Source organism: Haematobia irritans, chromosome 3, assembly GCF_050003625.1.
Source record: "Haematobia irritans isolate KBUSLIRL chromosome 3, ASM5000362v1, whole genome shotgun sequence".
Taxonomy (NCBI): Eukaryota; Metazoa; Arthropoda; class Insecta; order Diptera; family Muscidae; genus Haematobia; species Haematobia irritans.
In genome coordinates this window covers 169,400,344-169,424,480 of record NC_134399.1, presented here as the reverse complement: position 1 = coordinate 169,424,480, position 24,137 = coordinate 169,400,344, and the positions used below count along the sequence as shown (strand labels likewise).

Below are 24,137 nucleotides of genomic sequence, written 5' to 3'. Positions count from 1 at the left end.
CTTTCGACTTATTCTAATATTGAACATCGTAGTATTTGATTTTTGATGAGTTGTCAGTATTAAAGATCAAATCTCCCTTTCAATTCAAATTTTACTTTATAACTTAAATTTTAGGACAAGCAATTTACACAATATTAAAGTCAAATTCATTTAAAATACAAAAATTTGAATTAAACTAAGAATAGTATACCACATAAAGAGAACGACAATTTGACATGATATCTGTATCCTAATTTAAATGTTCTAAAGCCTAGATTTAAAATTTTTAAAGAAGCCGCAAATCTTTGGATCCAATTAAACTTTTTTTTTAAGTGTACAAATGTGACATTTCTGCAACTGTTCTACTTAACCCAATTGTTTGTATGGGAGAAGAGAAGTTTTTTTTTCTAAAAACCTTAGATTTTTATATACAAAAACTTTTCTTTCTTTCTTTGAGTGTACTCTTCAATGGAAAATAACTCAGTTCTTTTAGGACATTTCCAGCTTTATTTTTGTTGTAGAGAAAAACGTTACCTCTGTATACTTACCCTAATGTCAATCCATCATAACTGGAAGCACTTTAGTTTTGTTTTTTTTTTTTCGTTGAATGCCTGTTTTCAAAATATGTCCATAGCCTATTCAAAAAGCCAAATCACAACTCTATGTGCTTTCAAATGTACCGTGTCCTTATGAGCATGGAGACATGTCTGAAGAAAATCGTTGTCGTTTAAAGAAATCATTTCGGGTGTACAATTGAAGGAATGTGGTTTTGAAAGACCATTAAACTACTTTTGCTACTGCAATTCATGGCGCAAACAAAGAGTCCACCACCAAAACAAAAAAATGCGTCCAAAATTGTAAATCACCAACTAAAGTGCATTTGTTGCTGGAATGTATTTGGGACAAACATGCAACTCTGATCATGGTAATGATGATTGTGGTAGGTAGGAGAGTTTATGGTAGCGCCATAAAATGTGACAAATGCCAGGCACTCTAATGTACGCTAAAAACTGCTGGTTATTATTTTCTTTGGTGCTTGATTTGAAAAGAAAAATGCAGTGAACCGCAAATAATTTGAAATATTTTTTTTGTGATTTTTTCTTAATTTTATTTTTATGAATTTGTGTTACTGCTGCTAACTTGGTTGGTCGAGTGGACGACACCTTGAGGAGCTTAGTTGGAACCCGCTGGCTAACGGACAGACTGGCTGGCTCTAAGTAATCGTCATGCATAGTAATTTCACCAAAGAAATTCACTTACAAGCCACATTTATTATTGTTTGAATTGAGTTTTTGTTGTCGGTTTCATTTCTTATAATAATATTAAAAAAGATTTAATTATATCGTATAATTACAATAACTCTGCTGCTGCTGGTGATGATGACAGACACAGCTATGGCAATGGTAACGATCATAGTGAATTCGTCTTTTCATTGTTTCACAAGTATTTTGAAAAGAAAGTACTCAAGTTTTTTTTTTATATTTTCTTCAGTGGGTGATTGACACAATGAGTGATGATTTTGAAGAAACAAAAAAACTAAAACCTCATCAATGGCTTGAAATGGAGGTGGTGATAGAAAAACAAAAACAGATAAATTTAATTTTATTTTCTATTGTCCAATAGCCTCACAGGCACAGCATGATTTGGAATAAAAGTTACACTAGCATACAAAGATTTAGGTTAGGTTAGATTAATGTGACAATAAAATGGTTTGTTTTGTAATTATAGACGTATTACGTTTTATTGTTTTTATACCCTCCATCATAGGATAGGGGTATATTAACTTTGTCATTCTGTTTGTAAAACATTGAAATATTGCTCTAAGACCCCCATAAAGTATATATATTCTGGGTCGTGGTGAAATTCTGAGTCGATCTGAGCATGTCCGTCCGTCCGTCCGCTAACTTCCGAACGAAACAAGTTATCGACTTGAAACTTGGCACAAGTAGTTGTTATTGATGTAGGTCGGATGGTATTGCAAATGAGCCATATCGGTCCACTTTTACGTATAGCCTCCATATAAACGGACCCCCAAATTTGGCTTGCGATTGCTCTAAGAGAAGCAAATTTCATCCGATCCGGCTGAAATTTGGTACATGGTGTTAGTATATGGTCTCTAACACCATGCAAAAATTTGTCCATATCGGTCCATAATTACATATAGCCCCCATATAAACCGATTCCCCGATTTGGCTTGCGGAGCCTCTAAGAGTACCAAATTTCATCCGATCCGGCTGAAATTTGGTACATGGTGTTGGTCTCTAAAAACCGTGCAAAAATTGGTCCACATCGGTCCATAATTATATATAGCCCCCATATAAACCGATCCTCAGATTTGACCTCCGGAGCCCCTTGGAAGAGCAAAATTCATCCGATTCGGTTGAAATTTGGTACGTGATGTTAGTATATGATATTTAACAACCATGCCAAAAGTGGTCCATATCAGTACATAATCATATATAGCCCCCATATAAACCGATCCCGAGATTTGGTTTTGGAGCCACTTGGAGGAGCAAATTTCATCCGAGTCAGTTGAAATTTGGTACATTGTGCTAGTATATGGCCGTTAACAACCATGCCTAACAAGGTCCATATCGGTCTATAGTTATATGTAGCCCTCAGATAAATAGATCCTCAATCACACAAAAATTGGTCCATATCAAGTTCATAATTGTATATAGCCCACATATAAGCGACCCCTATATTTCAATTCTGGCTCTCTACGTACCGTGCAAAAGTCCATATCGATTCGTAATTATTTGTAGACTTACCTATACATACCTTTTTTGTCTAATATATACCACGTATGGACTAACTCACAAAACGATGTTAAGAAGTTTTAAGATACCACAACCCAATTAATTCGATTGTGGATGACAGTTTCGTAGAAGTTTCTACGCAATCCATGGTGGAGGGTTCATAAGGTTCGGCCTGGCGGAACTTACGGCCGTATATACTTGTTTTTCTTCATGTGTTATCGAAGTCCTTTAAAAACGTGTTACCGACAACTTAAACCTTAGTCAAACGAAATTTACTTTCCTGTTAAGATACCCATTTTCAAGTCGAATCACTTAACTATAAGGACGAAACGTCTTCAAGAACTTTTGGACAAGGAAAAACTTTATATTAGAGAAATGCTTCTTCTATGCCAAGCAAAATTCGCATTCGTATTTTAACGACATGAAATCTGTGGCGTCACGACAATATTTTTTTCCAGTGTTTTTCAATTCTCCACTTTTTTGGCTCGGAATCAATACCAACATTATTTGTGTAAAGACAAAATCTTTGAAACCGAGGTTGTTTTTTTTCAGTGTTGAATTAAATTGGCTTTTGTGCCATATAGGGTTCACATTTTTTGAGTGTATCAAGCACGATTTGTTCCATAATAAAGTTTACTATAGAGCAATTGTACATGTCGTATGAATCTATGTTAGTCATATATTGTGAAAGTTACTATTTAATATTTATGAATCCAATACAAAACAATTGTGCAACTGTTTTTTCATTATGTATTTGTATATTTCGATTCAATCAATTTCATCTTATTTCTACCGTTATCAGTTTGGCATAACGACATTCCGATTTGAAATCGATAATATGTGTTTATATGGTCTTTTGTGTGTGTGTCTTGTAATACTTATTTCTCGTTTTATCCATTTTTCTTTTGCAGTTTGTTTCAGTTAACTATCGGTGCGTGTAATACTTTTGCTAAAACTGTGTTAAGAGGTACATGTGCGTGCATTGTCTAACTTCAAAGTCCTGACAACAAAACTGATTGCATTTTCCAAAACCCATCGAAGTGAATAAACAACTCTACCATCAGAGTCAACATGATGCTGCAACATTTCAAAACAACAGCTGTATTGGCAACATTTTTAATTGGTAAGTAAACTATCGTGTAAACAAGTGAGTGAATACTACAAATAAATTTATTTTGAATTGGGAGCCATTGACCTGTTGATGAGTGATTTGAGTATTTTAGGTACGCACTCACATACATATGAATTTACCCGTTTTTACGGGAAGTATGAGTTCTCATCAACGCTCAACACTCTATTTTTGGTTGTGCAGGTACTGTTTTTTCGTATATCCAGTAATGCATTGTACGTGCCATGAATATTTTTGGGAATATTAATTATTTCGTTTATAATAGAATGGTGCTATGAATTTTCAATTCCTTAGTGCATTACTTAACCCTTACACGAGTTTTTTCTCATTTCCATGTTCAAGGTCTCCTAGTACATAATTAAAATTCATTGGAGATTGTTTAGAGAGGAAATTGGTAAATTGAAATAAGTGATTGTTTATTGAAAATTACATATTATTTTCCCAACACGAACAGATTGATAACGAATAATGTTTAGTTGTGTGCACTATCTGATTATCGTTTTTGTTTTATGTTATTGTATGGTTACACTGGATACATATTTAACAAATAAGGAAACAGTGTTGCCAACTCCTCAAGGCGAAAAAGCACCAAAAATATATTATAAATTCTAACATACCACCTTCCACCACAAAATCGAAAATTAAATGCTCTACTATAAAAATAAAAAATAAAAAAAAAAAACAAAACAAAACTTCCGAAGATGTATTATAGAACTTTTGTGAATTGAATTTTAAGAAGTTAAGGTGGGTATTACGATCGAGTTTAGCCGATCGTAAAATAGTCATTTTTTCACAACTACTTTTCTTTAATAAATCGTTTTAAGGAATACAAACTTTGTGAAAATTTGCTTTTGGCTATTCCCCATCAAGTTATAATAAAATTTGCAGCAAATATACATAATTTTATGCCCATTTTTACTGATATAGTTTTCACTTTAGCGGCAAAACTCAAACTTAGTACTCACCATTAGGAACCGCTATTCAAGTATACACCTTGATCCGTTTAAATGCTTTCGTCCAATTCATTTTGATCAGTGATTATTTTCAACTTTCAAAATATTAATATATGGAAAGAGTCTATTGCTTATTTCAGTTGTGCGTGCTTTTGTGAATTTAACGTTTTTAATGACATCTTTACCAAATTCAAAAATTCGACACTCATCGCTCGACTTTCCAACAGAATACCCTAAGCAACAATATTAATTAAAAATAATCAATACCAACTTCATAACAATCAAATTCTATATTTGACAATAAATTTGAGTTTCTTCGGCTCTTGAAAGTCTAATCAAAATTTTTGTATCAATTAAACTTAATACTGTTCAAAATAAAAAAAGCACCAAAAGCACTAAATGAAAATGCCAGAAAGCACCAAGTTGGAAATGGTTGGTTGCAATTCGATAATTACAATGAGGAAATGATGTCAGTAACTTATTGTTTGTTACAAGAACAATGTTTTGATTATTTTCCCCATTATACATTCAACACGACCATAAAAAAGTTCACAGGATCAAAACGAAATTCCCATAACCATTCAATTGGTTACAATAACCAATGCCGATAAATTTGATTTTATGCTGCATAAAATTGTTGAGCTAACCACCAGCATAGTGAGACCTACATCATGGGAATCAACAAATGGTTGGTACAACCAAAAGTTGAGTATACTAATAGAATCTTAGTTCAATTATAGGACGGGCGTAAGGTAGTTGTTGCAACAAATAAATATTTATATCAACATCGACATGGTAAATGGTATGACGCTACAAAATTTGCAAAACGGAGAACAGCATTTACTTGATAATAGTCCGCAATACATTGAATAAATTTTATCCCATAGAAAAGAAGTTGCCTTCATGTAAATTTCGCACCGATTTATAAAAAAGGAATATTACAAAAGTTTCCATAAAAATTGCAGGCTTCATACACCAACAAACACAAATACTTTTTACGGCAAGCGAGCTTTTTTTATTGTATTAAGAATACACTCGTCCTGTAAGTCGATTTGTATTTATATATAGAGGCTTAAGGAAGAAATTTCTGGCAAGTATATATTGAATTAGGTTCTGTAGTTCGACCACATAATTGCAACCTAATAACCTGTCATTGGTATACGAACATTACCTATAAAAAATTGTAAATTGTAATGTAAATTGATCTCACATATATGTAGATCAAAAGCCTTTGTTGTTAGCACCTTTTGTATTTATCTTCGTAGTTTATTATGATTGTAAATCTTGTAATAAATTAATAAAATCTCAATATAATCTGCCCTTTCATTTGATATTGGAAGTTGGTTAGGATAATAGTAAAGAAAATCGAGGGCGGTTGCACCAACAAACAAAACAATTAATATGAAATTGCGACAACCAATGCAAAGTTGATCCAACATACTACCATGTAGTTACAATTGTCAAATGTTAGTTGTGCTGACAGATATCATTGATAGTTGATGGAACCACCTGCTTTCGGTTGGCAAATAATTCGGTTGAGGCAACGAATTTGTTTTCTGTGTGTACATCAAAAAGCACTAAATTTGGTGCTTAAAGCACCAAATTGGCAACACTGTAAGGAAAGCCAAAAGTCGGGCGGGGCCGACTATATTATACGCTGCACACTTTGTAGATCTAAATTTTCGATACCATACTACATCCGTGTAATGTGTTGGGGACTATATAAAGGTTTGTCCCAAATACATACATTTAAACATCACTTGATCTGGACAGAATTTGATAGACTTCTACAAAAACTATAGACTCAAAATTTAAGTCGGCTAATGCACTAGGGTGGAACACAATGTTAGTAAAAAACAAGTAAGGAAAGTCTAAAGTCGGGCGGGGCCGACTATATTATACCCTGCACCACTTTGTAGATCTAAATTTTCGATACCCATCACATCCGTCAAATGTGTTGACGGATGTGATAGGTATCGGCTATATATAAAGGTTTGTCCCAAATACATACATTTAAATATCACTCGATCTAGACAGAATTTGATAGACTTCTACAAATCTATAGACTCAAAATTTAAGTCGGCTAATGCACTAGGGTGGAACACAATGTTAGTAAAAAAATATGGGAAACGTTTAAATCTGAAGCAATTTTAAGGAAACTTCGAAAAAGTTTATTTATGATTTATCGCTCGATATATACGTATTAGAAGTTTAGGAAAATTAGAGTCATTTTTACAACTTTTCGACTAAGCAGTGGCGATTTTACAAGGAAAATGTTGGTATTTTGACCATTTTTGTCGAAATCAGAAAAACATATATATGGGAGATATATCTAAATCTGAACCGATTTCAACCAAATTTGGCACGCATAGCTACAATGCTAATTCTACTCCATGTGCAAAATTTCAACTATATCGGAGTTAAAAATTGGCCTCTGTGGTCATATGAGTGTAAATCGGGCGAAAGCTATATATGGGAGATATATCCAAATCTGAACCGATTTCAACCAAATTTGGCACGCATAGCTACAATGCTAATTCTACTCCCTGTGCAAAATTTCAACTAAATCGGAGCAAAAAATTGGCCTCTGTGGTCATATGAGTGTAAATCGGGCGAAAGCTATATATGGGAGATATATCCAAATCTGAACCGATTTCAACAAAATTTGGCACGCATAGTAACAATGCTAATTCTACTCCCTGTGCAAAATTTCAACTACATCGGAGATAAGAATTGGCCTCTGTGGTCATATGAGTGTAAATCGGGCGAAAGCTATATATGGGATATATATCCAAATCTGAACCGATTTCAACCAAATTTGGCACGCATAGCTACAATGCTAATTCTACTCCCTGTGCAAAATTTCAACTAAATCGGACCAACAAATTGGCCTCTGTGGTCATATGAGTGTAAATCGGCCGAAAGCTATATATTGGAGCTATATCTAAGTCTGAACCGATTTCAACCAAATTTTGCACGGATAGCTACAATGCTAATTCTACTCCCTGTGCAAAATTTCAACTAAATCGGTCCGATTTACACTCATATGACCTCTGTGGTCATATGAGTGTAAATCGGCCGAAAGCTATATATGGGAGCTATATCTAAATCTGAACCGATTTCAATAAAATTTGGCACATTTGACTACCCTACTAATTGTACTCCTAGTGCAAAATTTCAACCAAATTGGGGTAAATCTCTGGCTTCTGGGACCGTATTAGTCCATATCGGGCGAAAGATATATATGGGAGCTATATCTAAATCTGAACCGATTTCAATACATTTTGGCACACTTGACTATAGTACTAATTGTTCTTCTTGTGCAAAATTTTAAGTAAATTAGGGTAAAACTCTGGCTTCTGGGGCCATATAAGTCCATATCGGGCAAAATATATATATGGGAGCTTTATCTAAATCTGAACCGATTTGTTCCAAAATCAATAGGGATCTATTCTGAGCCAAAACACATACTTGTGCCAAATTTGAAGTCGATTGGACTAAACCTGCGACCTAGACTTTGATTACAAAAATGTGTTCACGGACAGGCGGACAGACGGACATGGCTATATCGACTCAGGAGCCCACCCTGAGCATTTTTGCCAAAGACTCCATGTGTCTATCTCGTCTCCTTCTGGGTGTTGCAAACATATGCACTAACTTATAATACCCTGTTCCACAGTGTGGAGCAGGGTATAAATATGGGAAACGTTTAAATCTGAAGCAATTTTAAGGAAACTTTGAAAAAGTCTGGGACCGTAACATATGCACTAACTTATAATACCCTGTTCCTCAGTGTGGCACAGGGTATAAAAAGTAATATGCAATCCGACTTTCGTGGGACCGTGCAACGAGGTTTTCACGTAGGCTGAGGTAAGCTCTGTAAGGACTAGGGCTGACATTCGGGATCGATTTTTATAAATTCCGGGATCCAGGATTTCAAAATATAGAATCACGGGATCCCGGGATTTTTTTTTTCGGGATACCGAAATTTTCAGGATTTATTTTAAGTAATAACATTCTACAGCATCAAAATATAGTTGTACATTAAACCAATTTAATATGTCGACAAAAAGTACCACTTTTATCACCGTTTTTCGACTACAGTTCTATTAAATTAATTTTTACCAAACAGTTGAGGGAATAAATGTAGTCTATTCTAGTACATGCCAAGTTCATATGTGATTAATTTTCATTTTTAACAACAAAAATTTTATAAATACGCATTTGTTTTGTTGTTTCGTATACAAAAAAACGAAAATTAAAAAATAAAATTGCCAAAGGAGTATCAAGGAATGGTCGTATGAAGTTGGTATGTACTAAAAAGTTGTTCATAATTTTATAGGCTACATTTCTTCGAAAAAAGAACGGTGTTAAACAAGGTAATTTTTTCGACATATTTGCAATTTTGAACATGAAGATGAAAATTTTCCGAATAGCTTTTTTGTTAGCCGGGTCAAGAACTACAACTTTGCTGAATACCTCAAAAATAAATTCACAGCATTTTTCGAGCTGTGGCAAAAAATTGCTGAAAATCGAATTTGACGACAAAACTTTAGAGGCCCATAAAAGACGAACGGCAACCAATCTAGCAAAATCCGGAAATTACTTTTCTCCTCTCATCGAGTACTTTCGGCTGGGATAAGTGATTTTTTGTTTGGATTCAAAAAGTTGAATATTGCGTCACAGTGTTAATAATATAAGGCAAAAAATATTAAAAATAATTTTTTTGGCCCACCGGCGGTAGTGAACCTAGTTTGGCTACCGGCTAAGATCAAAAGGATGCGTTTATAACATACACCTTGCAATCATGTACTGTTTTAAATGTATTCGAAATATGTAGCAAATATATTAACCAACAAATTTTAGGTTTCTGATCCGATCATTTGAATTGAAATTCAGTAATAGTAAGCAGACTACTTCTTAGTCCCAATTTCACCAGCACCAAATTCATTGTCAAAAAAAAAAAAACAGTATTTTCATCTTCGAAATAATCAACAGCATCTTATTTCACAGCTGAGCAAACTTAAGCCCTCGTCGCCATATTCGATGAGTGTAGAAAATTAAAGAAAAACTTTTATTCGTTACATCTCTTTCGGTTTGAAGTCATTCCGTTGATTACAAAATTGAGCATTTTATTTTCTTCGTAATTTTGCCAAGCATTTGGTTGATTCTTTCAATGATTATTTGGCCCATAGCTATAAAGTTGTTGTTAGAAATTTTCATTTATTTACATTTTTTTGTTAAATTATGAAAATTCAATTGAATTGCTTGTTTTTAAGATAATGATGGTGGTGGTTTTTGACTATGTATTTGCTAAGCCATGCATAAAAGACGAAAAATATTTTCTTTTAATAAAATTTTCGCTGTCGACCATGAAAGCAAGGGGTCACGGTGGCATACCCCTTAATTTAATTCGATACAATAGACAGGCGATTTGTGTTAATCGTATTTCTTGAATTTTTGGAAAATTTTAATTATTTAGTTTAGCTTGAATGAAAATGATAATGGTGTACAAATATTTGAAGATATTTGGTGGGATGCTTAGTTGAGAAACTAAAAAAAGTTGAAGTGGATCCCAAAGTTTTAAATTTGTTAAAATAATCAGATATTAATTTGCAGCAAAATACGCGTTTTTTATGGTCTATTTTAGGATTTCAAGATTTTAGGACGTCAAGATTTCAAATTTCAGGCTTATTGGATGAAAACTACGGTTTCTATAAGCCCAAGACCCCAAATCGGGAGATCGATCTATATGGGGGCTATATCAAAACATGGACCCATACACGTCATTTTCGACACACGTAGTTGTGACCCCACAATACCTCTAAATTTCAATTTCAGGCAAATTTGATAAAAACTACAAATTTTAGAAGCCTAAGAAGTAAAATCGTGATATATACCGATATATGGAAGCTATATCAAAACATGGACCGATTCTCACCGTTTTCGGCACACATCTTTATGGTCCTAAAATACTTCTAGATTTCAAATTTCAGGCATATTGGATAAAAACTACGGTTTCTATAAGCCTAAGACTCCAAATCGGGAGGTCGGTTTATATGGGGACTATATCAAAACCTGAACCGATATAGCCCATCTTCGAACTTGACCTGCCTGCATACAAAAGACGAGTTTGTGCAAAATTTCCGCACGATTACTTCATTATTATTGACTACTGTAGCGTGATTACAACATACAGACAGACATACGGACATGGCTATATCTTCTTAGAATTACTTCCTGATCAAGAATATATATACTTTATATAGTCGGAAATCGATATTTCGATATGTTACAAACGGAATGACAAATTTATTATACCCCGGTCACCATTCTATGGTGGTGGGTATAAAAATTGGATTTAAAAATCGTTAAAATGTCTTTAGCGCTGTACGAAGTTCAAGCCATGTAAAATTTTAGCAAAAGTTATTCATTTGAGAGACTTATGAACTCAATTTAAGCGAACTTCTTCCATTTTAGGAAAATATGAACTATTTTATTTTTTAAGTAAAATTTTACACTATATTTGTATAGTTAGTAAAAAAATTATTCAAAGAAGGAACATTTGCTAATTTTGGGCAAAATTTAACTAAAATCAACTAATCTTCAGGAACTAAAATAAAGTTCAGTTGGCATTAGCGCCTCCTTTGCGTGTACACCCTGAAAAAAAATGCCCTCGAAACTAAAGGAAAAAATGTTCATCAATTTAGTTTATTCACTTTATTTCTATTAAATTAAATTTCTGTGTAAAATAATAAAATTTACTTGTTCCAGTAAAACATCCTAAACAGAAAGCAGTTAGAAATAGTTCATTAACTAGAATAAGCAATGGAATTTTACTAAAATTGATTTCTTCTCGGGGCATAAGAATTTACAACTGAACATGAGATTTTTAGTCACTGATAACAACGCATTCATTAATATGAAGGTTAGGTTAGGTATAGTGGCATCCCGGTATTTGAGGCTCACTTAGACTATTCAGTCAATTGTGATACCACATTGGTGAACTTCTCTCTCATTAATATGAAGAAAACCGGGTTTCCTCAAATTTAGCATCATTTTAATCATATTTTCGTCATGTAAATATTGGTATATTCCAAACATATAGTGCTGTGGTTGCTGATCTTTTTGTCCTATGTACTCATATCCCTGGCACTGAGGTAAACACTGAACATTTCAGTGGATTTGTGATACGAACTGAAGGGGCAATAAAACATTAGGATATGACGGAGGAAATCGTTGTGGCAAACACCTCGTAGTAAGTCTACAAAAGGAGAACTAACATTTTGTGAAATTGGTGATTTATTTTTTAATATAGTTTCATTATAAGTCCATACTATGATTCAGCTTTTTAATTAGTCTAGTACTCGTAGTACAGTGGTTTTCTCCTCAGATAAGATAAACTTGTTGTGCTCTTTAACTTTTTACTTCCATCGTAGCTTTCTTTTATTCAAGGAACTCTGTGTCCTTAACGAATTCTCAAATTTGTTTCCAGTCCCAGTTTTTCAAGCTGTGCCAGATCCCGAATAACCTCTTTATTATCGATATTGTTAAGTAGTAAAGACTGGGTAGTGACAAAGGTTCCAAGTCTCATTATCATCAAAATACGCCCTACGTGCAGCCAGTGTTGCCAGTATTGGGGATATCCCCAATTTCGGGATATCTTTTCGTGAATGGGGACGAAATTTCTGAGTTGGGGACTTGGGGATTTGGTAGGGAATTTTCATAAATTTGGGGATTTTTGTGGGGATGTTTTCAAGAAATTGGTTTAATCTTTTTTAAAAATTTTTTATTTCTATAGAAAATTTTGTCACAATTTTATTTCTATAGAAAATTTTGTCACAATTTTATTTGTAGAAAAATTTGTCATAATGTTATTTATATAGAAAATTTTGTCAAAATTGTATTTCTATAAAAAAAATTGTCACAATTTTATTTCTATATAGATTTTTTTTATACCCACCACCATAAAATGGTGACGGGGGTATAATAAGTTTGTCATTCCGTTTGTAACACATCGAAATATCGATTTCCGACTATATAAAGTATATATATTCTTGATCAGTGAGAAATTCTAAGACGATATAAGCATGTCCGTCTGTCCGTCTGTCTGTCTGTCTGTCTGTCTGTTGTAATCACGCTACAGCCTTCAATAATGGCGCTATCGTCCCAAAATTTGGCACAGATTAGTTTTTTGTTTGCAGGCAGGTCAAGTTCGAAGATGGGCTATATCGGTCCAAGTTTTGATATAGTCCCCATATAAACCGACCTCCCGATTTGGGGCCTTGGGCCTATAAAAACCGTAGTTTTTATCAGATTTGCCTGAAATTGGAAATCCAGAGGTATTTTGGGACCATAAAGAGGTGTGTCGAAAATGGTCCGTATCGGTCCGTGTTTTGGTAGAGCCCCCATATAGACCGATCTCCCGATTTTGCTTCTTAGGCGTCTAGAAACAGTATTTTCTATCCGATTTGACTGAAATTGAAAATCTAGAGGTATTTTAGGACCATAAGGAGGTGTGTCGAAAATGGTGTCCATCGGTCCATGTTTTGATATAGCCCCCATATAAACCAACCTCCCGATTTGGAGTCTTGGGCCTATAAAAACCGTAGTTTTTATCCAATTTGCCTGAAATTGGAAGTATAGAGGTATTTGAGGACCATAAAAAGGTGTGCCGAAAATGGTGCCCATCTGTCCATGTTTTGGTATAGCCCCCATATAGACCGATATCCCGATTTTGCTTCTAGGGCTTCTAGAAACTATATTTACCATCCGATTTGCCTGAAATTGGAAATCTAGAGGTAGTTGAGGACCATGAAAAGGTGTGCCGAAAATAGTGCTCATCGGTCGATGTTTTGATATAGCCCCCATAGAGACTGATCTCCCGATTTTGCTTCTTGGGCTTCTAGAAACTATATTTTCTATCCGATTTTCCTGAAATTGAAAAATCTAGAGTTCTTTTGGGACCATAAAAAGGAGTGCCGAAAAGGTGTGCCGAAAACGGTGCCCATTTTTTGGTATAGCCCCCATATAGACTGATCTCTCGATTTTTACTTCTTGGACGTCTGGAGACTATATTTTCTAGCCGATTTGTTTGAAATTGAAAATTTGGGGGTATTTTAAGATCGCAAATATGTGAGTAGCAAATGGTGCCTATCGGTTCATGTTTTGGTGTAGCCCCCATGTACACCGATCTCCCGGCTTTATTTCTTGGTCTTCTAGAATCCGTAGTTTTTATCCGATTTGCTGGAAATTAGTAATCTATTATTCAACGATTGTCTCTAAAATTTGGGTCAAAAGAAAACTTTGCTTGTCTAAAATTACGTTTCTCAAAAAAGAAAACACTTCTTTCTGGGTATAGCAGGCGCACTGATCATGAAAATTGCTTCAAACTGAAAGTAAAATTTCCAGATTTTACTCATCGTATTTAAATAATGGTCGAAAAATCTACATATTTAAGATTTTAAATCAAGGCGTAATTTCATCATATACACGATATGTTTATAATTTCTCTAAAACTCAAACAAAATTGGTTCTCATAAATCCAGAATCTGATCTGGTCCTCATAGGTAGAATCTTTAAAGTTTGTCTTCGGGAACTGACTTGCTTGGGAGAAGATTTGTCATCAAACCCCCTACAATTCGATATATTATCAAGTAACCCACTACGACGAAGAGTTTTCAAAGTAAACTACCATATTTGATTCATGGTGGTGGGTATTTAAAATTCGGCCCGGCCGAATTTACTGCTTTATATACTTGTTTTAAATTGAATTTGCCATAATGTTATTTTTATAGGGAATTTTGTCAACCTTTTTTTCTATAAAAATGTTGTGAAAATTCTATTTCTGTATAGAAAAATTTTTCAAAATTCTATTTCTATAGAAAATTTTGTAAAATTTTTATTTCTATAGAAAATTTTGTCAAAATTTGTATTTCTGTAGTAGTTTTTCAATATTATATTTCTATAGAAAGTTTTGTCAAAATTGTATATCTATAGGAAATTTTGTCAAAATTTTATTTCTATAGAAAATTTTCTCTAAATTTTATTTCTATAGCAAATTTTATCAAAATTTTATTTTTATAGTACATTTTTCAAAATTTTCTTTCAATAGAAAATTTTGTCAAAATTTTATTACTTCAGAAATTTTGTCAAAATTTTATTTCTATAGAAAATTTTTTAAAAATTTTATTTCTATAGAAATTTTTGTCAAAATTTTATTTCTATAGAAAATTTTGTCAAAATTTTATTTTTATATAGACAAATCTTTCTCTATTGCTATAGTACATTTTTCAAAATTTTCTTTCAATAGAAAATTTTGTCAAAATTTTATTACTTCAAAAGTTTTGTCAAAATTTTATTTCTATAGAAAATTTTGTTAAATTTTTTTTCTAAAGAAAATTTTGTTTCTATAGTACACTTTTCAAAATTTTATTTCTATAGAAAATGTTGTCAAAATTTTGTTTCTATAGAAAATTTTGTCAAAATTGTATTTCTATAAAAAAAAATTGTCACAGTTTTATTTTTATGTAGAATTTTTTTTCAAAATTTAATTTTTATATAGGAAATTTTTTTTTCTATAGAAAATTTTGTGAAAATTCTATTTCTGTATAGAAAATTTTGTCAAAATTTTTATTTCTGTAGTAGTTTTTCAAAATTATATTTCTATAGAAAATTTTGTCAAAATTTTATTTCTATAGTACACTTTTCAAAATTTTATTTCTATAGAAAATTTTTGTTAAAATTTTATTTCTATAGCAAATTTTCTCAAAATTTTATTTATATAGAAAATTTTATCAAAATTTTATTTCTATAGTACATTTTATCAAAATTTTATTTTATAGTACATTTTTCAAAAATTTCTTTCAATAGAAAGTTTTGTCAAAATTTTATTACTTCAGAAATTTTGTCAAAATTTTATTTCTATAGACAATTTTGTAAAATTTTTATTTCTATAGAAAACTTTGCCAAAATTGTATTTCTATAAATAATTTTTTTTCAAAATTTTATTTCTAAAGAAAATTTTGTTTCTATAGTACACTTTTCAAAATTTTATTTCTATAGACATTTTTGTCAAAATTTTATTTCTATAGAAAATTTTGTCAAAATTTTATTTCTATAGAAATTTTTGTCAAAATTTTATTTCTATAGAAAATTTTGTCAAAATTTTATTTATATAGAAAATTTTGTCAAAATTTTATTTCTATAGAAAACTTTGTCAAAATTGTATTTCTATAGAAAATTTTTTCAAAATTTTATTTTTATATAGAAAAATTTTTCAAAATTTTATTTCTATAGAAACTTTTGTCAAAATTTTATTTCTATAGAAAATTTTGTAAAATTTTTATTTGTATAGAGAATTTTGTCAAAATTTTATTTCTATAGAAATTTTTCTCTAAATTTTATTTCTGTAGAAAATTTTATCAAAATTTTATTCCTATAGCACATTTTTCAAAATTTTATTTCTATAGAAAATTTTGTCAAAATTTTATTACTTCAATAATTTTGTCAAAATTTTATTTCTATAGAAATTTTTTTCAAAATTTTATTTTTATATAGAAAAATTTTTCAAAATTTTATTTCTAAAGAAAATTTCGTCAAATTTTTATTTCTATAAAAAATTTTGTCAAAATGTTATTTCTATAGAAAATTTTGTCCAAATTTTATTACTTCAGAAATTTTGTCAAAATTCTATTTCTGTATAGAAAATTTTGTCAAAATTCTATTTCTGTATAGAAAATTTTGTCAAAATTGTATTTCTATAGAAAATTTTGTCAAAATTTTATTTGTATAGAAAATTTTGTCAAAATTTGATTTATATAGATATTTTTATCAAAATTTTATTTCTATAGAAAATTTTGTGAAAATTTTATTTTTATAGAATATATGTAGAAAATAATTTGGTGTTTGGTATGTAGAACATCATTTGGTTGATTCTTTCAATGATTATTTGGCCCATAGCTATAAAGTTGTTGTTAGAAATTTTCATTTATTTAAATTTTTTTTTTGTTAAATTATGAAAATTCAATTGAATTGCTTGTTTTTAAGATAATGATGGTGGTGGGTTTTGACTATGTATTTGCTAAGCCATGCATAAAAGACGAAAAATATTTTCTTTTAATAAAATTTTCACTGTCGACCATGAAAGCAAGGGGTCACGGTGGCATACTCCTTATTTTAATTCGATACAATAGACACAAGCGATTTATGTTAATTCTATTTCTTGAATTTTTTGAAAAATTTTAATCATTTAGTTTAGCTTGAATGAAAATGATAATGGTATACAAATATTTGAAGATATTTGGGGGGATGCTTAGTTGAGAAACTAAAAAAAGTTGAATTGGATCCCAAAGTTTTAAATTTGTTAAAATAATGAGATATTGATTTGCAGCAAAATACGCGTTTATATCTAAGCATTAAAAATAACAGAAGGGATATGGAAAGCCTATTTTGAATCCAATATAAAAACGAGAACATTTGGATAATCTCGAGATGTATAACGAAAGGAATGATAAATCTATTATAAATACCACACCAAGAAAGGTGAACGCACCAAAATGTAGGTTTCTTTTAGAAAATGTTGTCAACATTTTATTTCTATAGAAAATTTTGTCAAAATTTTATTTCTATATAGAAAATTTTGTCAAAATTTTATTTCTATGTAGAAAATTTTCTCAGCATTTTTTCCATATACAGAATTTTCTCAAAATTTTGTCAAAAGTTTATTTCTATAGAAAATTTTGAAGTACATTTGCAAAATCTACGAAAACATCAAAAATTCTACAAATCTACCAAACAATAAAAAATCTACCATTTCTGCTAGAATTCTATCATCTTTGGCAACGTGTCTACCACCCAAATTTACTACTTGAATATTTAGAAGCAAATTTTCGTTCATAAATACAAGGTGACCGAATTCATATCTCCAGCATTTGGAAGACGGTTACCAGTCTCTTGATGTTGTGGTTCGAAATCTTGATTTTATTGCAGCTTGCTGGATTTGACAAAATTGTTATTTTTAGGTTATTACTGATTTTCTACAGCCGAGCCGTTTGCTTTATTTTTTTTTTTTTAAACTTGTCAAAAATATATTTTTGTGAGGAATTTATATTGAAATTTGGGATTTTTGTGGATGAAAACATCATAGTTTGGGGACAAGAGCCAGAAAAATACTGGCAACACTGCGTGTAGCATCCTTTGCTGCTACTATTCGACACAGATGTGCTCTCAATTCTACACCCTCAAAAAAGATCTCTTCTGTAACATATACCCCAAACACATTTTGCTTCAAGCACATATATTTCAGGATTGGTCCAAACAAAATATTGTTTGTATTATTCAAACATATTATGTTTCACCTTAGGGCATTCACTGGTAGTAAACAATTTTAATGAAATTTTCTTTGTGTGGATATATTTTTAGGCGCCAATTGGTTACTTCCATTATTTTACTTGCAGCATACTCTCTAGGTCTCTCTTTCTAAACACATATATGTTTATAGGCTATTTCTAAATGAATATATGTTTGCATCTAAGCATACTATATTTGCAAACATTTTATGTCCCAAAACATAATATGTTCTAACATATTAACATATATGTCCCAAACATATTATGCTAGTTTATGAACATTATATGCTTGCACTTAAAAATATTGTGCTAAAATATTTGAGTTCCAAACATATAATTTTTACATCCAAACATATGAAAAACAGTCTTTTTCGTACGTGTAGATGCTCGGTTATTAACCTCACGGCCCTCCTGACTGTCGTCCCATTCTCCTTGTATTACAGCATTCATGATCTGAAAACGTAATGGTAAGAATTAAAAAAACAAAAAAACACGTTACCGTAACTCGAACCCGGATTGTCTGCTCCATACGCGTTAACAGTTGCCTTAGCACATTGCAACACTGACGAAGTTGCCATAAGAACGTCTAACGAATATTTCAAGACTTTTCATGACCAAAGAAAAACGAAAGTTGTTCATGAAATCGTGAACACTCGTGGACGAAACGGTGAACATTCCGTTTTGATTTTTCGGGAAAGTTTCCTTTTGTTACCAACCGTTCATTGTTACCATCCGTTCACGATTTTGAAGCGTAATTTTTTCTTTGCGTTCTCTAAGTTCACTTCCCTATGTGCCCTAGCCAGTTCATTTGCCTTTACGTTTCTTCTTTTTTCTGCATGTCCCGCCAACCATATGATGTGGATCCTGCCGTATCCCGAGTATTTGTTAATCATGCTTTTCCATTCTAATACGGGTCGCGATCGAACCATAATGTCTGTTGAAATTATTATTAGATTCGTATAAATTTGACTCTAAAAAGGGTCATTTCACTATTCGGCACAAAAAAGTTTATATAAGTCCATCCAATGCATATATTTTTCTTTTGAAAAGGTGTGCCACTTTTTGTGCCACCTTTTATGGCGAGTGATGCATTTTTTTTTTGGTTCTGCCGAACTCAGAGGTGTTTTTGTTTTCTTTTTATTTCAAGAACATTTCATTTAGTAATACTTTTGTTATTAATTTATTATGTTTGTATATATTTTAATGATTATCCCATATATTAAATTGTCTTGCCTTATTAAAATACTAAATGTTTTTTTTTGAACTTTTTGTAGGTAAGTGACACCTTGAAAATCATCATTGTATCACATAAAATGTAAGTACATACTTATTAACATTTTTCAAAAATTAAGCAAATATTCTAGTAGAGCGGCATACCCTAATATACACATTACAAATATTCATAGTTCACATGAAGTTGAGTGGGTTGAATGGTTCAGTTGAGCTCATTTGTTGGCCGAGTTGAAGGTTTTGTAGTATTACAATTTATTCCGTCCAAGTGGCCAATGTTGTGTGGTTTTTCCTTTTGGTGTTGTGGCCAAGACTCAATGGGAACTTTTTTTCTCTGTAGAATATACCACCTGAGTATTTTGGCAGAAAGTAAGGATAAAATTTGGAAATGTTTGTTGTTTTATTTTTTGTGAAAAAAAAAAACATTTTTTCCACCAAAATAATTTTGCTCTATATCTCTCTGTCTACTCTCCCCGAAACCAAACCAACAATTCGGTTATATTGGTATTGAGCTTGTAGTCATTTCGCGCTTAGTGCAAACCAACGAATAGTTTTTGGTGGCCTTCCTTTTGGCAAAAATAATACAAAAAAAAAACTGAAACTGGAACTGAGAGATGTAACCAAGGAAAGTTAGTTGTCCGAAACCATTGAAGGACGGAAGGATAACAGTTTCTCGCGATAGGACATAGATTTGCAATTTAAGTTTTGTAATCGAAAATGGAAATGGTGGCTTTTTTTCGATTTAGTCCGAAATGCTTTGTGATGTTTGTTTTTTTTGGAATGATATACGCAAAAGTTTCAAGTTGTTGATTTGAGGGGAAGGAAAGTTTAAAATTGAGGAAAAATTTATAAACATGCAAAAAAATGTTTTTTTCTGCACTGAAAAAAATATTGTTTTGAGCCTAAAAGTTTTCTTGCTCTTCAAATGTGAATTCGAATTTTGCTTAGCATAGGGTGGCTGATGTGTGTTGCAACCATCTTCAGGTAGCTATCATTTCTATACCCCTCGTCTTTATTCCACAGACAGCTTTACAAAAGCATTTGGAGCTATTGCTTTCAAACATAAAGTTATTCGTTATGGAATTCAAACGTGATCGTATGATTATTTTATATTATGTTGGAAAACTGCAAGTCCAGCATTTAAATGTGAATAAATCTCTTGTTCTTGTTCGCTCAGAAAAAAAAAACAAAGCAAACCTCGGGGGTCAATTTAACTCTCTTTTATATCATGGAATTACAATGTTTTGAGAAAGTGTCCTTGATTTTAATAAGTTTTTCCTTACGTTCGTTAAATGAACTAAAAATGTACACCTTCAATTGGTCACTAGAACTTAATCGTCGTTGCTGGTAATGGGATGGGCCACCGTAACGGCCGATGGTTGCTCCCCGGTCGCATTCATCTACCTTGGGGTCAAAATAAACGCCGAATATTAACGGAAAAATGTTCTAAATGCAGTAATGGACAGACAAACATTTCGACCGCAGATCATGAACATTCCAACAGAACTCAGCAGCGTCGCACACAGCATGCGTCAAATAAAAATGAGGTTCATCGCTTCTTTTCTACCACACAAGGCCATCAAAATCTCCGGATATCAATCACGATTGCCACAGTTGGTAGAATTCTAAATGGTAGATTTTTTACTGTTTGGTAGATTAGTAGAATTCTTGATGTGATGGTAGATTTTACAAAATATTCCTTTCTGACTAAGGGGTACTTTACAAATTTTCTATAAATTTTTTTTTTGACAAAATTTTCTGTAGGAATAAAAAATTGACAAAATATTCTAATTTTCTATAGAAATAAAATTTTGGTAAAATTTTCTATAGAAATAAAATTTTGACAATATTTTCTATGGAGATCAAATTTTGGCAAAATTTTCTAAAGAAATAAAATTGTGATAAAATCTTCTATAGAAATAAAATTTTGGGAAAATTTTCTATAGAAATAAAATTTTGACAAATTTTTGTATAGAAATAAAATTTTGGTAAAATTTTCTATAGAAATAAAACTTTGGTAAAATTTTCTATAAAAATAAAATTTAGGTAAAAATTTTCTATAAAAATAAAATTTTGACAAATTTTTCTGTAGAAATAAAATTTTTACAAAATTTTCTATAGAAATAAAATTTTGGGAAAATTTTCTATAGAAATAAAATTTTGACAAAATTGACAAAGTTTTGTATAGAAGTAAAATTTTTACATAATTTTCTATAGAAATAAAATTTTGAGAAAATTTTCTATAGAAATAAAATTTTCTATAGAAATAAAATGTTGACAAAATTTTCTATAGAAATAAAATTTTGGTAAAATTTTCTATAGCAATAAAAGTTTGACAAATTTTTCTAGAGAAATAAAATTTTGGTAAAATTTTCGATAGAAATAAAATTTTGGTAACAATTTTCTATAAAAATAAAATTTTGACAAATTTTTCTAGAGAAATGAAATTTTGGTAAAATTTTCTAAAGAAATAAAATTTTGATAAAATTTTTTATAGAAATAAAATTTTGGGAACATTTTCTATAGAAATAAAATTTTGACAAATTTTTCAGTAGAAATAAAATTTTGACAAAATTTTCTATAGAAATACAATTTTCACAATATTTTCTATGGAGATAAAATTTTGACAAAATTTTCTATAGAAAGAAAATTTTGAAAAAAGTAAAATTTATAAAAGTTAAATTTTGACAAATTTTCTTGAAAAATAAAATTTTGGCAAAATTTTCTAAAGAAAAAAATTTTGATAAAATTTTCTATAGAAATAAAATTTTGGGAAAATTTTCTATAGAAATAAAATTGTGACAAAATTTTCTATAGAAATAAAATGTTGACAAAATTTTCTATAGAAATAAAATGTTGACGAATTTTTTAGAGAAATAAAATTTTGACAAATTTTTTTATACAAATAAAATTTTCTACAGAAATAACATTTTGACAAATTTTTCTGTAGAGATAAAATTTTGGCAACATTTTCTATAGAAATAAAATTTTGACAAAATTTTCTATAGAAATAAAATTTTGACAAAATTTTCTATAGAAAGAAAATTTTGAAAAAAGTAAAATTTATAAAAGTTAAATTTTGACAAATTTTCTTGAAAAATAAAATGTTGGCAAAATTTTCTAAAGAAAAAAATTTTGATAAAATTTTCTATAGAAATAAAATTTTGGGAAAATTTTCTATAGAAATAAAATTTTGTCAAAATTTTCTATAGAAATAAAATTTTCTACAGAAATAACATTTTAACAAATTTTTCTGTAGAGATAAAATTTTGACACAATTTTCGATAGAAATAAAATTTTTACAAAATTTTCTATACAAATAAAATTTTGACAAAATTTTCTATAGAAATAAAATGTTGACGAATTGTTTAGAGAAATAAAATTTTGACAAATTTTTTTATACAAATAAAATTTTCTATAGAAATAAAATTTTGTCAAAATTTTCTAATAGAAATAAAATTTTGACAAAATTTTCTAATGAAATAAAATTTTGACAATATTTTCTACAAAAATATAATTTTGACAAAATTTTCTATAGAATATAATTTTGACAAAATTTTCTATAGAAATATAATTTTGACAAAATTTTCTATAGAAATAAAATTTTGACAAAATTTTCTATAGAAATAAAATTTTGACAAAATTTTCTATAGAAATAAAATTGTGACAAAATTTTCTATAGAAATAAAATTGTGACAAAATTTTCTATAGAAATAAAATGTTGACAAAATTTTCTATAGAAATAAAATGTTGACAAAATAAATGTTTTTATAGAACTAAAATTTTGACAAAGTTTTATGTAGAAGTAAAATTTTGACATAATTTCCTATAGAAATAAAATTTTGACAAAATTTTCTAGAGAAATAAAATTTTGTCAAAATTTTTTATAGAAATAAAATATTGGCAAAATTGTCTATAGAAATAAAATTTTGACAAAATTTTCTATAGAAATAAAATTTTGCCAAAAATTGGACAATTTTATTTTCTATAGAAATAAAATTTTAGTAAAATTTTCTATAGAAATAAAATGTTGGTAAAATTTTCTATAGAATTAAAATTTTGGTAAAAACTTTCTATAGAAATAAAATTTTGAAAAATTTTTCTGTAGAAATAAAATTTTGACAAAATTTTCTATAGAAATACAATTTTGACAAAATTTTCTATAGAAATACAATTTTGACAAAGGTTTCTATAGAAATAAAATTCCGAGAAAATTTTCTATAGAAATAAAATGTTGACAAATTTTTCTGTAGAAAGTAAATTTGGAGAAAATTTTCTATAGAAATAAAATTTTGATAACATTTTCTATAGATATAAAATGTTGAGAAATTTTGTTTATTTATTTATATATTTACAATCATAATGAATTATGAAAATAAACAGGAAATATAGGTGCTAACAACGTTCACTGAAAAAAATATTGTCGTGAGGTCAAAAATGTAATATGAAGTTTGTTTAATTGTCCAAAAGTCGATAAACTTTTCAATGAAGTAATATTGTCCTCATAATAAGTGATTTCATTTAATAATTCAGAAAAATTCTTTAAATGTAATGAAATTGACGTTAAATTTGTTGTCTTTGACTACAAAGCAAAAAACATATTTAAGTGATATTAAAAACATATTTACGTGATATTAAGGATTACGCAACCTATATTTTAGGATGCGAAATTTACAAAATATTAAGTAAAATTTCTTTAAAAAATTTCTTCGTTATTTTAAATAAATTGCATCTTTGG

The 24,137-nt window shown here is 30.1% G+C and overlaps 1 protein-coding gene across 1 annotated transcript in view; it reads left to right on the top strand.

Moving 5' to 3' along the window:
* The window catches only part of LOC142231647 (protein obstructor-E-like), a 595,922-nt gene that overhangs the window by 7,695 nt on the left and 564,090 nt on the right, over positions 1-24,137 (top strand). The window contains exon 2 of the mRNA XM_075302282.1: positions 3,650-3,861. Coding sequence (XP_075158397.1) covers positions 3,810-3,861 — 52 coding nt within the window. The 5' untranslated portion in view covers positions 3,650-3,809. The remainder of the gene's footprint in view (positions 1-3,649; positions 3,862-24,137) is intronic.